This window comes from Pteropus vampyrus, unplaced genomic scaffold (genome assembly GCF_000151845.1).
Source record: "Pteropus vampyrus isolate Shadow unplaced genomic scaffold, Pvam_2.0 Scaffold71, whole genome shotgun sequence".
In the NCBI taxonomy this organism is placed as follows: Eukaryota; Metazoa; Chordata; class Mammalia; order Chiroptera; family Pteropodidae; genus Pteropus; species Pteropus vampyrus.
Window position 1 is genome coordinate 4,330,359 of NW_011888852.1, and position 15,002 is coordinate 4,345,360.

Genomic DNA, 15,002 nt, shown 5'->3' on the forward strand with positions numbered 1-15,002 from the left:
TGCTATAATTTTTACTTATAATAATCTGAAGCATTTTATGCATTAAAGACTTAAATGTAAGATATGAAACCATAAAACTTATAGACGAAAACATAGGTAGGAAGCTATTTGACATGGGTCTTGGTAATATCTTTTTGAATATGTCCCCTTGAGTAAGGAAAATAAAATCAAAAATAAGCAAACGAGCTTCATCAAACTTCTGCATGATGAAGGATACCATCAATAAAACAGAAAGACAAACAATCGAATGGAAGAATATATTTGCAAATGAATATCCAAAAAGGGGTTGATATCTAAAATATACAAGGGATCATAAAAGTCAGTAAGAAAAACTAAACAGTTTGATCAAAATATGGGCAGAGACATGAGGAGACATACAAGTGGCCAACACGTGAAAAGATGGTCAACATCAATAATCATCAGGGAAATGCAAATCAAAACCAAAATGAGACACTACCTCACATCAGTCAGGATGGGGACCATCAAAAAGTCAACAAATAACATGTGTTGGTGAGTATGTAGAGAAAAAGGACTCCCTGTGCACTGTTGGTTGGGCTGCAAGCTGTGCAGCCACTATGGAAAACGCTATTGAAATTCCACACAAAAAAACTAAAAACAGATCTATTATATGACCCAGTAATTCTACTCCTGGGTATTTCTCTGAAGAAAATGAAAACACTAATTTGAAAAGATATATGAACCCCTATGTTCATTGCAGCATTATTTACAATAGCCAAAATATGGATGCAATCTAGGTGTCCATCAATAGATGAACGTACAAAGAAGATGTGATATGTATATACACAATGGAATATTACTCAGCAATAAAAAAGAATAAAATCTTGCCATGTGGGACAACATGGATGGACCATGAGGGTATGATGCTAAATGCAATAAGTCAGACTGAGAAAGACCATATGGTTTCAGTTATACGTGGAAACTAAGAAAACGAAACAAATGCACAAATAAAACAAAGCAAAAACAGACTCACAGAGTGATCGAACTGATGGTTGCCAGATGGGTAGGGGATGAGTAAAAAAGGTGAAGGAGAATATGGTGAACAATATCATGATAAGTTTGCATGGTGACAGATGATTATTAAACTTAGTGTGAACATATTGTGAAATATATAAATGTCTGATCACTACATTATACATGTGAAACTAAAAGAATGTTGTATATTAAGTATACTTAATGAAAAATAACCTGAAGTATTTTAAATAAAGAGGAAACATGTTTCTTTTCTAATATTTGCTCACATATTTAGCATTTCTGATGCTATTCAGTCCTTCCCAGAGATCCGGGTATCCATTTTTCATTCTCTTTAGCCTAAAGAATTTCCTTTAGCTTTCTTACCCTGCAGATCTGCTAGTGTCAAAAATTCTAAGTTGTCTTTTATCTAAAAACATCTTTATTTTACTATTTTCTTGGGAAATAATATCTTATGGAAATATGATTTGAAGCAAAAATAATAACAATGTGAAGTTGATAAATGTAAAAGTAAAATGTATAACAACAAAAAATAGGACAGAATAAGTAGAAATACTATTGTTAAGTGTCATAATGTCAATTTGAAGTAAACTATGATAAGTTAAGGATGTATATATTATAACCCTAGAACCACTAAAAAAACCAGTTTTGCTAAAAAGCATGTGAATGGTGGCACGTGAATCAACAATTGTCTCAAAATAAATATTTAATTAAAAAACCACACATACATGCACACACACACAGCTGGTTACTCACAGCTCCCCAGAGGATTGGCACTTCAAACTCATGGCCACGTGGGGACGCCCTGAGTGGCATAATGTACCCCTTCTCTTATAACAATCCATCTTTTCAAAACCCATCAAACCTTACACACAAACACATGCAACTTATCTCTAACACTAATTTAATCTGATATCTATTAAATGTAACTCTTTTCCTAAATTCTCTAATGTTCCTGAGACTATGAAAGGTATTAGTAAATATTATGGATCCATAATGGAAGCTTTCTTCGCTGCTTCTCTATCTTTCCTGTCTAATATTAAGGGCAAGAACATGAGGCTAGGACAGGGCTGGGGAATATGTGACCCGTATCCTTAAGTGGCAGTGGAGAAAATACATGAGTAGAATTTTCTCCTTTTGGGCATAACTCAAAGTGACCTCTTGAAAGCAGAATTTCATTTGAGTCTTACGTATTAGCTAAAAATATGTATATATTGACACATGATCTGAGAGAAGATATTTGCACTATAAATATTTGGCAAAGGGTTAGTATCAAGAATATATAATTAACTTCTAAAAATCAATAAGAAATATAAAAACAAAGACAGAAAAACCCAATAAGAAGGTGGACCAAAAAATGAACACTTAACCAAAGGAAATTAAAGAAAAACCATACACTTAAGATTTCATTGTATGTTAATTATGCCACAATTTTTTAAAAACTAAAAAACAAACAAACAAACAACAAAACAGAAGAAAGGAACGAGGAGCAACTACTTAGCGAAACTTCTGGAAGGACGTTAACGCTGTTCAGAGAAGTAGGCTAACCAGCGGCAGGGGCTCCCATGGCCCTGCCTTTTTTTTTCCCTTTGCCTATGGAAGCAGCAATAGGCAACAACAGGTCAGAGTGTGTTTTGTCTTCCTCATTTACCACAGAAGCCATCTTGGTTATGACCCAATCCACACAAATCAGGAAAAGAACCAATTTGGTTTCATTCTTCTCCAGTTAACAGTGACTGAAGAGGCTGACAGAGATCTGAAGCCAAAAGTCTTGGTCCAAACTAAGTCCTCGGGTATCTGCTCTTTACAAATGTGTCTCAAGCAAACAGGAACTCAGAGAGAGAGAGGTCTCTAGGTCAGACCCTCTGAAAACTTCCTGTTCTACCTTTCTTGACTTTCTAAGGCTCGATGAGACCAGGAAAAGCCTTCACTTGTGAGAAACTGTGGTGAAGCTCACGTTCACTTCTTTGCAAGTGAGCTGACATCCTGAAAATTACTAAACCACCATTATTTGGACTCATGGACACACAAACAAAATGATGGCATCACTTGAAATGCACACACCTTACCAAGATGAAGACATACATTTCATGTTTTTAAAACATGTATAATGAAAGTGATTTCACAAAGACTTAGAATTGGGTAGCTAATTTTTATTAATCTGTTCTGATAAAGAAAACAGATGTTAAGAAAAGTTTTAAAAAGAAATTCCCAACCGCAAATATTCAAAACCATTAGCTGGGACCATTATTTCCTTAACACTAGCAAACATCACGTTGCCCTATGCTGCTTAAAACAAAACAAAGTGAAACTAAAAAGACAAAACCATGTGTCAAGCAGCTGACTGGGAAGAGGAGCAGGAAGGGGAATGGACTAGAAGTTTCTATCTGAAGATTCACAGGCATAATCAGAAGGGTTAAGAGGAAGAAAAGGCAAAACCAAATAATTATGGATGGTTGTTTACTTGCTGGCATCTTTTAAGCAAACCTCTAAAGGGCAACAGAGGGATCCTGGTTACAGCTTTTCTTTTGGGGAACAAAGATTTCTAGCCCTTGAATGTCAAAGGGGTGGACACCCCCCAAAGTATTGTTTTAGTCTACTGGATGAGTAGTTCTCTGATGTTAGTTTTCATCAACCATTGAAATTAAAAAATAAAAACAATGCAGAATTTTGCAGGACCAATCAAGAATTGCCGTTAGCTCTAGACATAAAAAATAATGAATGTTACCATCTCCCAATAACATTATTTTGTAATCATTTACTAATATCACCATAATTTTAACAACAATTAAAGCATGGAAAACACAACCTTAGGATATAAATTATATAATATACAGCTTTAAAAATAATCATTGCACTGTGTTTTTCTCATTTCACTGCAGAATGGCGAACTCTGTAGGACAGCCCTGGACAGAAGGCCTAAGTCTTTACTTGGTCAAGGGAGCAGACACGTGGGTGAAGGCCTTTTGAACTAGACAAAGCCATCCACCGGCCTGTTTATCAAGCCCAAACCCCACCATCTTCCCACTAATCTTCAGCAGATAATGAAAGCCATTTGGCAGAACTTGCTCAACTTTCTACCCATCTCTGGCCTCCATCAAAAGACGCGTCTTTATCCACACTCAGTTTTAGCTCCTTCCCTCCATTTTCAGTAGGAAATGGTTCTGCTTGGTTCCATAGCCTTCTGACTTCTCAGGGATGCTAAATCCATCACTAACACCCTTGTCAGCTGTAGGGGATTAAAATTCTTTGACATTCCCCCACTGAGAGGTGGAATCTATGCACCCTCTCCTTGAATCTGGGTAGACTCTGTGACTGCTTTGACCAACAGTATTTGTCAGAAGTGGTGCTGGTCCAGTTTCTGGTCCCAGGCCTTGAGAGACTGACAGCTTCCTCTTCCTGTCTCTTAAACACTCTAGGACTTCTGGGCTGCCCCAGAAAAAGGCGACAAACCCTGGGACTACTCTGCTAGAGAAGCTTCATGGCTCTGGTCACGTCTTGGACGCTCCTGACTAGACCATCCACCAACTGAACACTAACAAGTGACCCCAGTTAATGTCACGTAGGCAGAGGAATTGCCTAGCTGAGTCCTGCTCACATTGTTAACCCATAAAACCACGTATCGAGCCAATGGATTTTGGTTTCTTTTTTTTTAATGCAGCCACAGATAACCAGACCATGAGTATCTTTGAGACCTCTGTTACTCTTCCAGAAATTTTCTCTTGGAATACAAATATAAACATATTCGAATCTGGCTCAGCCTTATCAAAATTTCTCATTTTACCCTAAATTTTACCTTTTACATACCATGCACCTTCATTTTCTCTTTCATCTATGCTCTCACCTTTCACTCTCCATCTTTCTGCAATGGTGCCTCCTCCCTAACCACGCAAGCAAAATTATTTTTGCCAAGGTCAATGATGTTTAGGTTTTACCAAATACAAATAGTGAATTATCAGTTCTTACCTTACTTGAGCTCTGAGTTGTGTGATGCTCCTGAACACTCGCTCCTTTAGGAAACTCTCTGCTCCCCAGGTCTCCACACCGCTCCCTCTTGCTTTTCTTATCTTCCTAGCAATTCTTTTTCCCCCCGATCTCTTCTCAGCTGCCTGTGCCTTAAATATTGAGATTTCCCCCGAGGTTCTCTTCTCTACTTGTCTCTTCCCTATCTGCTTTTCAAAGTCATCCAATCCATCCTACATTTGTGCTTCAAATAGATCTGTATCTTGATGGCTTCAGAGTCTATATTTGTGGCCTAGATCTTTCTCTAGAACCTCAGGGCCAACTCCTTCATGGACAGCTAGCTCCATTTAAACCTGGAGGCATTCAAACTCAACAATAGCAAAATTACCCCCACCACCACTGGCCCCCCATTCCACTGTCCTTCCTAGTCAGTCGATGGCTCCACCATTTACTTGGAAGTTACACTTGACGACTCCTTCAGCCATGCGCATAGTGATTCTACCTACTTAACACATCTACAGTTGGCTTACTCCTCGCCATCTCATTTCAAGCACCATAGTTCAGGATTTCATAATTTCTTATTATGGACTCCTCTGGCCTTCAGATTCAATCCACTCCATTCCAAGGCACCAATCTTATCCTGTCACTTCCTTTGCTAAACCCCTGGCTGACCTCCCCAGCAGTTCAGGTTAACTTTAAACTTCTTAATGTGACATACCCAGCCCTCACCGATGACTTCTCACCTCTTGCCTCTTTCCACTTGTGCCCTTATAGCCAACTATACGAAAATATTTGCTGTTCCATGAATTCACTGTACCTTCTCATACCGCCAGCCTCTGTTCCTGCTACGCCAGCCACATAAAACACCCCACCCCTCCCTGACTTCTAAACCAAATTAATAGTAACTTTTGGTTTAAAGCTCAATCTAGCTCTCACTTTCTCAAGAAAGCCCTCTCTGCCTCGTCGTTCTGTCCTGGGTAACTTTCCGAGTGTGCTTTTTGTGTGTTCCTCTCCATCATGACGTATTAAAACAGTTTTCTATTTAGCAGTTCTTTATTTAAAAGTCTGTCTGAGCGCTAGACTAAGACTTCTTTGAAGGCGAGGATTTTTTTTTATTTTTTATCTCAGTTCTCCAATTATGTTCTGGCACACTCATAGCTATTTGTTGAATGACTAAATGAATTAATGAGTGGCATGTGTTTAGTTGCCAGATTTACTAGTTTCACATAGACTTTTAACAGTATTACAAAAAATTATGAAATTCATTAAAGTAATTTCTTTCTACAAAGGAATAATGCTAAAAAGGGCTGTATCAAAATTCACCTTCTCAGCTTTTCCTTGCTTGAATGAAGAAGAGAAATCTTTTTGCTTTTTTCGAAATCAGACAACGGATCCCTTAATTCAAGCCCACTGTCATTTCTTAGAGAGTCAGAGCTAGAAACAAGAGAAAATCGCACGATGCATTTAAGAAGAAAATTGTCAGATAACATTAAGCAACAAGCACTAATACACGAATCAATAGCAGCTTCTCTAAATCTCCTGCTTCAAACTAAGGTGTAGTAAATATCAAAGCACTTTACCTTACTCATTTGGTACAGAATAATTTATTTCAAAATTTCAAAATAATTTATTATCAAGGGCATCATAAATTCAATGACTGATCAAAATTCTAAAATATACTAATTAGGAATAACACAAAATAATCTGACCTCACTGGTTACAGCTATCCCAAATTATATAATTTATCTAAAGGTACATTACAGGAAAAAAAAGAATAAAAGATTAGAGGGCCAAGATACACAATTCCATCTTTCTCGGCAAAGGGCAGATGGCCTTCATATAAAAAATTTTCAATTAATGGACTTTTTTCTAGAACTTCTCCAGGCATTTCGATTGATTTGATTTTTTAAAAATTTCCCTATGAAACTTACAAACTAATATTATCTCCTTTATCCCAAGGGACACAACTTGATTTGAAGTTTTTCTTTTATTTTCAGTGTTAGTATTCTGAGTAAAAACAAAGATTCAATGTGAGTGGGGCTCAAAAAGCAGTTGTAAGTAATATAAGAAAATCACAATCCAAAACCTTTCCCAACCTTACATCCCAGATAAGGTTTAATACAGTGCCCTTTGAAGCTAAAATGTTAAATAAGATTAAGAAGCTGTTGATATCTCCGCACTACTTCAGTGAGTGCATCTTTGGTTTAACCACATTTACTGGTTGCCAAGTCTCTTTGTTCAAAATAGTAGATGGTCACATTTCTACAAATAGTGGATGGTCACATTCTACAAATTCCAGAAGTGACTGACTCACAACTCTCATCAATATTGCCCATGTCCTCAGCAGTTGTGCCCATTGTTTGTAGCCCAGTGCTCTGTATTAAACTTGCTTGAAAATCAGCTAAAAGTGAAGGGAAGAAATTCATGAAAGCTGAATCAATATAAGCATACAATGCTAGCATTTCATTAGAAGGGTCTGCCGCCCAGTTCAATTGCCTATCCAATGCAGGTTTGAATGCCAGTGCTAATATCGCTGAGATGAGAGAAAGAGAGGAGAGAGGGAGGGAAGGAGAGGGGAGAGAAGGAGAAGGAAGGGAAAAGAGAAAGCCCGAGACCTTTTTAAGGGTCATTTTCAATAATTGGCGGGGATAGGTTACTAAGTTCAAAAAAGACGTCAGAGAGATTAGTGGTAGGTAGAACACACCTGAGGCTGCTCTTATCTGTTTAAATGTTGGGGTTTATGTAAAATTTTTATTTGAAACTGTTTTTAAAAAGTTTGAACACTGCTGCTATTATTTAACTTTGATTAGTAATAATCCAGACTCTAACATGTCCAGCAATAGGGAACTTACTACCTTACAATCCACCCTACTCCCCGTGGACAATTGTGATTGTAATAAAGTGCTCCCTTGCATTGAGCTGCATACTCTGTAACGTGTACCCACAGTCCCAGCTCTGGAGTCTGAAATACAGAAGTTGTGTCCGTCTTCCACAAAATAGCCTCTTCTTTTATATCACTCCCAGCACGTGAGTTAGCGTTTCACAAACAATAAGTTCTCTATAAATCTTTTAATGAAATGTACACAATAAAAATTGGTGTTTTGAAAAAGTGAGAAAAAAAAAAAAAACTAACCAGGCAAATAGATCAGTAGAAAAATATCCCAGGTGTTCACTGTGGGACCTCTGCAGGGGCAATCCAGATTGCTCAGGCTTCATAGAGTTTTCATTCTTAACTGAAAGTTTTAAAAGGGGGACCATTGTAATTCTAAAATCACTGGTGCTAATTAAGTTAATCACACATACACACCCTAATCAACAGCAGCTGTCACTTTACTCAATAGATTTTACAAAGCAGTATTTTTAAAATAGAAAGCAATTTCTAGATCTCAGCCTGTGAAGCATAAAACCACCCAGGTTAGAAATCAAAATGAAAATACCACATAATATTTACCCCAGGACATCCTCTTTCAACTGGATTTTGGAAACTTAGTGATTGGTTTGCTTAAAACACATTCAACTGAGTTTAGTTATTAAGTTCTTATTTATATACAAATGGCAGAGAGAGAAAATCTGTATGAGTCTTCAGTAAGCAGCTGTATTATCAAAATGTGGCATCTCACAGTGTTTTTGTTGTTGTTATTATTGTTGCTGTTTTGCAGCTGCTCATCCTTGGAGCAAAGATGAAGTTGGAAGACATGGTTATGACCAACCGGAAGGGGGCTGGACAGGTGGCGATGAGCAGCTGCTCTAGGTCTACCGAGAATCAAATAAGAAGAGGTCACAGAAGGAACTTTGGTCACCACGGTGAGCCATTCCAGGAAGAACTCTGAAACTGCAGGGGCGGGGAGCCACTGGAATGTTACAAAGCAGACTCACTAATCTTCCCTGAATATTAAAAAAGAGGGGTGTACGGAATCCTGTTTCATCTGAAGTATGAGTTTATACAGGATAATCCTGAAAGAGTCTTTCAGGCACATTTTAAGAAAAATGCCACCTTAATTGTAAAAGATTTCCTAGCTAGTATCCCAAACCTAAAAAAACCATAGTCACAGACCAACAATTATTCCAGTAGAACTTAATTTCAAAAATTGGAGTCTGCCCTTTTACAAGCCAAATTAAAGCTAATTTAATTGGCTTAAGTGCATAGATGCTGGCAAAACAATACAAAAGAGGTGAAGAGTTAGAAATGTGAAGTCTAATTGAAGCGCTGACATTATCTGTATCTAAAAATCTGAAACAGAAAGGATAACTACTCTATTAAGAAGTAAGATAACTTATATGCACGTGTTTTGCCAAGCAAGAAGTATGACAGGATCCAAGGTTAGTGGCCTGGCTTTTAGATAATCATACAAGGACACAGCACAATTAGTTCCATTTTGATGACTGAGAAATAATGGTAGTAGCTAGGCTACAAAAACAGAGTAACAAGTTCACTATCAAAAAATAACCCCTGTGCCAAATGTATTGGTCCTCATACAATACATTTTAATTCCTGGAAGACGTAATTTTCTCTTCCCAGGTAGAGAACATGGTTCTCTTTATTTCAATTACACTTGTTTTCTTCAGACTATGATTCAGAAGGATTATGTGTTCTTACAGCAGGGGTCCCCAATTCTTGGGCTGTAGATTGGTACTGGTCCCTGGCCTGTTAAGAACCAAGCTACACAGCAGGAGGTGAGCGGTGGGCAAACAAGCAAAGCTTCGTCTGTATTTGCAGCTGCTCCCCAGCGCTGGCACCATCGCCTCAGGTCCGCCTCAGCTCTGCCTCAGATCACCAGATCATTAGATCTGATCATTAGATCAGATCATTAAATTATAGGAGCACTGGTCCCTGGTGCCAAGAAGGTTGGGGACCGCTGCTTTACAGTACACAGTATACAGTTAACCCTTAGCAAATAAAAGGCAAAAATGGAAAAACAACTTTAAAAGGTATAAATATAGTTTTCCTAGTATTTTAATCAGAATTTTTCAAATCTTTGGTAATTTGTTTTTACTCACCAGTATTTGAGAAATATGTTTTCCAGTATTTTACCACAATACTCAGTTTCTCCATTGTCAGTGGTTCAGTTAAAGTAATATCAGCTCCGTGCCCTGAAATACAACCTAAGAATCTCTGTATTATATATTGACCTATGGTTTCTATTTAGAGAGACAACAAATAATATATCCAGTGGGCACTTACCTTTAAAAATTTCAGGGATTATAAAAACAAACAGTAAATGTGTATTTTTCTTCTTGCCAAATCTGAGGAGAAAAAAATGTTAAAGTGAAGCAAAATCATCATTCGAAAAACTAAGATTCAACAGTTTAGCTTGTTAGGAATTAAACTAGGGTGATTTTCTGTATTTCTTTAGAATTTAAAATGGCATTAATATAGAAATTTAGTAGAAGTAGCATATCAAATCAGTGAGAAAAGATGGACCACTTTTTCTTTTAACTTACAAGGAAAAGTATTATATTTTTATTTCATATAATTATATAAAGAGAATTCTGAAGTGTACAGCTAGGGTGGATGGTACAATTACAGATTTTTGAGAAATACAGGGGAAAGAGATACTTTGGTAAAACTAATATTTACTCTGTTTAATGCTTGGCTTTTAGGAGATGCTTAAGCTTCTCTATTTCAGTTTAATGGGCAAGGAAATCCAAATCCTGAATCTTTAGTCAAACCCATGGCTTCTCTGAGCAGAAATTCACTGTTAATAAGAATAGTCCTTTTATGATTCATATCTATGGCAACAACTAGTGCCTGGTTCTTTACAGCTGGGGAAGGGGCGAGTGAGAGAACAGATGACTTTGTAAAAATAAACCTTTTAGAATAATTTTATATATTTCCAGAAAAACTATGAAAATAATAAAGTGTTCCCATATATTCCAAACTCAATTTCCTGTATTAACATTTTATATTAGGATGACATATTTCTCACAATTGACAAGCCAACATTGATACGTTATTATTCATTTAAGTCCATACTTTTGTCAGATTTCCTTAGTTTTTACTTATTGGACTTTTCTTTCCTATCCGAGGATCTCATCCAGGATACCACATAACATTTAGTCATCAGATCTGCTTAGACTCCTCTAGATTGTGTACTTTCAATGATTTTTTTTTTTTTTTATGATCTTGACAGTTTTGAGGATACTGCTCAGGCATTAGAATGTAAAATGGACCACTTTCATTCTTGCTTTAAAAAAAAAGAGCCTAAATATTATCCAGATTCTTGATCTAACCACCAGTTTATAAGAAATTTAAGGAAAATAATTTTTAAAAGAATATTATGAGGATCAAATGAGCAAAATCCAGAATGTGAGAAATTCTATAAGAAAAATGATCCTTTTAAAGACATACGTAAATAAAGAGCAAGACAAAAAAAAATAAAGGAAAAATTGAATCCTGATTTGTACAAACTCACAGTTTAAAAAAGAAAGCATAAGATAAACAAGAGGAATTTCAACACTGATCAGATATTTGATAATACTAAGAAACTGTTATTAATTTTTAGGTGTGATATTGGTATGGTGGTAATTTTTTTAAGACTCCTTATCTTAGAGGATACTTATTAAAGTATTTATGGATGAAAGAAAATGATGTCTTAGATTTATTTTAAGATAATCCACCAATGGGTGGGGTGGAGGGTGGGAAAGGAGGTGTGGGAGACGGGAAGAGGAAACAAGATTGGCCATGTGTTGATGACTATTAAAGCTGCATATGGGAACACAGAAGTTCGTTATACTATTTATATGCTTGAAATCTTCCAAAATAAAACTTAAATTATAGCATTATTATTAACTACACTTAAGAGTTCAGTAAATTGGAATTTCTGATAATTTGATGAACACTAGAATAGTTAGCACTGACGTCGGCTAAAAAAATTTTTTTCCAAGGAGAATATTACGGTAAACTCAGCTTTAAAGAGAATAGCTAAAACTGCCTCAGAAAAACAAACTGTTCTTAAATATGAAACGCATCATTTACGACTTTGTGGTTTTATACAGTAATTGTTTATTCCTTAAAACACGACTCAGAAGAATCCCCAATGCATAATATTGTTAGATTATCTTATATACGCATGTGAAGGTAAATAGATATTATTCTACAGTCCAAATTACATTATAAGTACATTATATATCTGAGTCACATATACAGTATTGAAAACCTACTCTGTGCCAGACTCTGTGCTAGGCTCTGGGGGATACTGTGAATATGCAGAGACAGACATAGTCATTGCTCTCGTGGATTTAATAGTTTCTTGGGGAGGAAAGACACTGAACCAGTTACTGTACCTAATTAAGTAGGTGGGCAAAACCATGCCCAGTGCTGTGAAGGAAAGCTGCAGGGTCCAATGGGAGCATGGACCTGGGCACGAACCAGCTCTGCAGCCTCACGGAGGCTTCCAGACAGAAATGCCCCACGGCTGGCTAGGAGTTAGCCACCTGAAAGGTAGGGGCTGGGGGAGGGCTGGAAGCAGACAGCAAAGTACATTCTGGGCAAAGAGAACAGCAGGTGCACAGGCCCTAGGGTGTAAAGAACAAGTCAGTTTGAGAAAGCGAAAGAGGTCTAAGGTGACTCTAGCACAGAGCATGTGATTGACAGACACAGAGATGAGACCAGAGAGGTAGGCAGGGCCTAAGTCTGATTATAGTAGCCCTTTTAGGTCAAAGCGAAGATTGGTATTTAACTGAGATGAGCAATGGGAAACTTTTAAGAATGGGAGCAACATGGTTGTATTCGCATGTTAGAAAGACCCGCTCTGTGACGGGATGGCAGAGGGTGGATTTGCGAGAACAAACTGCAGTTATCTGGGCATGAGCTGACAACGGACCAACGCAGACATGCCCCAAAACCTTCTTTAAACAATAACTCATAATATTTGCTAAGTTAATGACTTCAAATAACTAGAATGTTGCTAAAATTCACCCAATTGAGGTCTATTCAGACTTCATTCTATTCTATGAAATCTGACAAGTTTGGGCTGAAAGAGAAGAAAAGCAGGTGTAGCTTCCGTGAGGAGATGAGGATCTCAAGCAGAAGGACAGCCGTCAGCACAGGCACAGGCGGGCGGGAGGGAGGCGAGGACTTGGCGAGCAGACAGGGCGGTGAGAGAGGCACGTTAGTATATTGGCGTGGAAGGGCGTGGTGGAAACGCAGTGGGAGCAGGGACGCTTGCCGCAGTGTAAGCATTTTGAATAGATTTTAAGAGATGAAAAATGTGAGGTATAGTGAAGGTATGGAGAACAGGATGACAAAAGCGAGGTGGGAGGGGAAAATGTACTGAGCAGAACTGGGACCACTGGAATAAACTTATTGGGCAGCTTAGTTCAACTTTTGAAATAAAAAAAGCTTTTCAGATTCACAAAAAGTAAATTATCATAAGTTAAATACTCTAGAATTAGGTCATTTAAAAGAATAGGTTCTTTGCTTTCAGAAATAATCTTGTATCTATTTTTTAATTTTATAAACTGATTTTACTGACACAAAAATAGGTTAGATTTGGATTTATGGATTTATATGCCCTGATGACATTCAAATTTCAAGCTTTACATCAGACAGTTGGAATTCCTGGATTTCTGTCATTAGCACAGAATCAGTTACCAACCCAGACACTTCCCCCGCCAGTGAACCCCTAACTAACACTGCACAGAACTCCAGCCATCAATCGAGTTCCCAGAATCCAACAATCTGGTCGTAAGCTGAGCTGCCCATTCACATTCTACAAATCAATAGTTTCTAGTTTCCAGGATCACCAAAAGAAATGCTTTTTCTAACAAATGATTGTTTCTTAAAAGAAACACCCCAACTAAGACTACTTCTTCCATATACCGAAAGCTAATTGTGGGTTCTGAGACCTTACGAGTACCTTCTCAACTGAACTCTCTTGGGTTTTAAAAATCTGTAATTTGAAGAACTGCTTAGAGTGTGAAAAAAAAAATGGCATAGATGATAGAGGCTCTGTTCATCCCTCTGGCCACCAAATCAAAGTTGTGTTGGAAACAAGGAGCACCAGCAAGGAAAAAAAATCTCCTGGGATGAACAAGCCATACAACTAGGGAGAAATCCAAGAAAGCACCCTGCAACAGCAAAAGGTAAGACGGGGCGAGGACGCGGGGCTGCCCAGTCCCAAGCAGCTGAGTGACGAAAGCTGCGGCAGCGGCAGACGCCTCTTAAAGGGGCCACGTCTGCGAGTGGATTTTCATGGTGATGGACCTGCTCACTCTGAGCACCAGTGCCGACCTGGCTGTGCGCAGGGGGCACCAGGGACTTACAGGGGGACACTGTCAGAGTGAGGGCCAAGGGGGACACTTGCTCGGTACAGAAGTGTCGGCAGTATCCATCGTTCCTCTGTTGAACCCTCCCCCATCCCACTGCACCAGGTCAGCTCACCATAGCTGAGATGTCATAGCCCAGAGGATTCCCTGAAACCTCACCTCCCCCAACCCAGCCCCCACCCAAGCCACATCCAGTGTATCCTCAGCGAGTCAGGTGCTCCTTGCTGGGCAGTGACTAGACTCACACTAGTGGCTGCTGGCCTCGGTTTCTGGTGTGGCCTCTTGAGGCAACTATAAGCACAACATCTGTGGATTCCTTGCTGAATCTTAACAGGTGGCCTCAGAGGGGTACAGGTTGGGGCTAAATTTGGCCTGCAGTTGAACCCCTCTCAGAAGCCCACTTGACACCTACATCACAAATCCATGCTAATAAGACTGGGAGACTTAGGAGCTTTGCTTATTACATAGAAACAGACACAGAAAGACAGCCAAAATGGGAAGACAAAGAAGCAGAAACCATATGACAGAACAGAACAGAGATCCAGATATAATGGAGTCAAGTAATTTAACAGATGCAGAGTTCAAAACACAGGTTATAAAGATGCTCAATGAACTTTTCAGAAATGTAGAGAACTTCAATAAAGAGATTAAAAATAAAAAAACAAACAGAAAAATGGAAATTATAAAAGGGAACCAGTCAGAAATGGAGAACACATTATCTAAGATGAGAAGTATATGAAATGGAATAAACAAAGTGAATAAAGAAGAGGATCAAATGCCCT

At 38.2% G+C, this 15,002-nt stretch overlaps 1 protein-coding gene across 4 annotated transcripts in view; it reads right to left on the bottom strand.

Moving 5' to 3' along the window:
- The window catches only part of LOC105293312 (spermatogenesis- and oogenesis-specific basic helix-loop-helix-containing protein 2-like), a 106,741-nt gene that overhangs the window by 15,477 nt on the left and 76,262 nt on the right, over nt 1-15,002 (bottom strand). For all 4 annotated transcript variants that reach the window (XM_023531593.1, XM_023531590.1, XM_023531591.1 and 1 more), the window contains 4 exons: nt 10,136-10,197; nt 9,952-10,056; nt 8,087-8,186; nt 6,277-6,387 (listed from right to left, as the gene is read on the bottom strand). In XM_023531593.1, the coding sequence (XP_023387361.1) occupies nt 6,277-6,387; nt 8,087-8,186; nt 9,952-10,056; nt 10,136-10,197 (378 nt within the window). The remainder of the gene's footprint in view (nt 1-6,276; nt 6,388-8,086; nt 8,187-9,951; nt 10,057-10,135; nt 10,198-15,002) is intronic.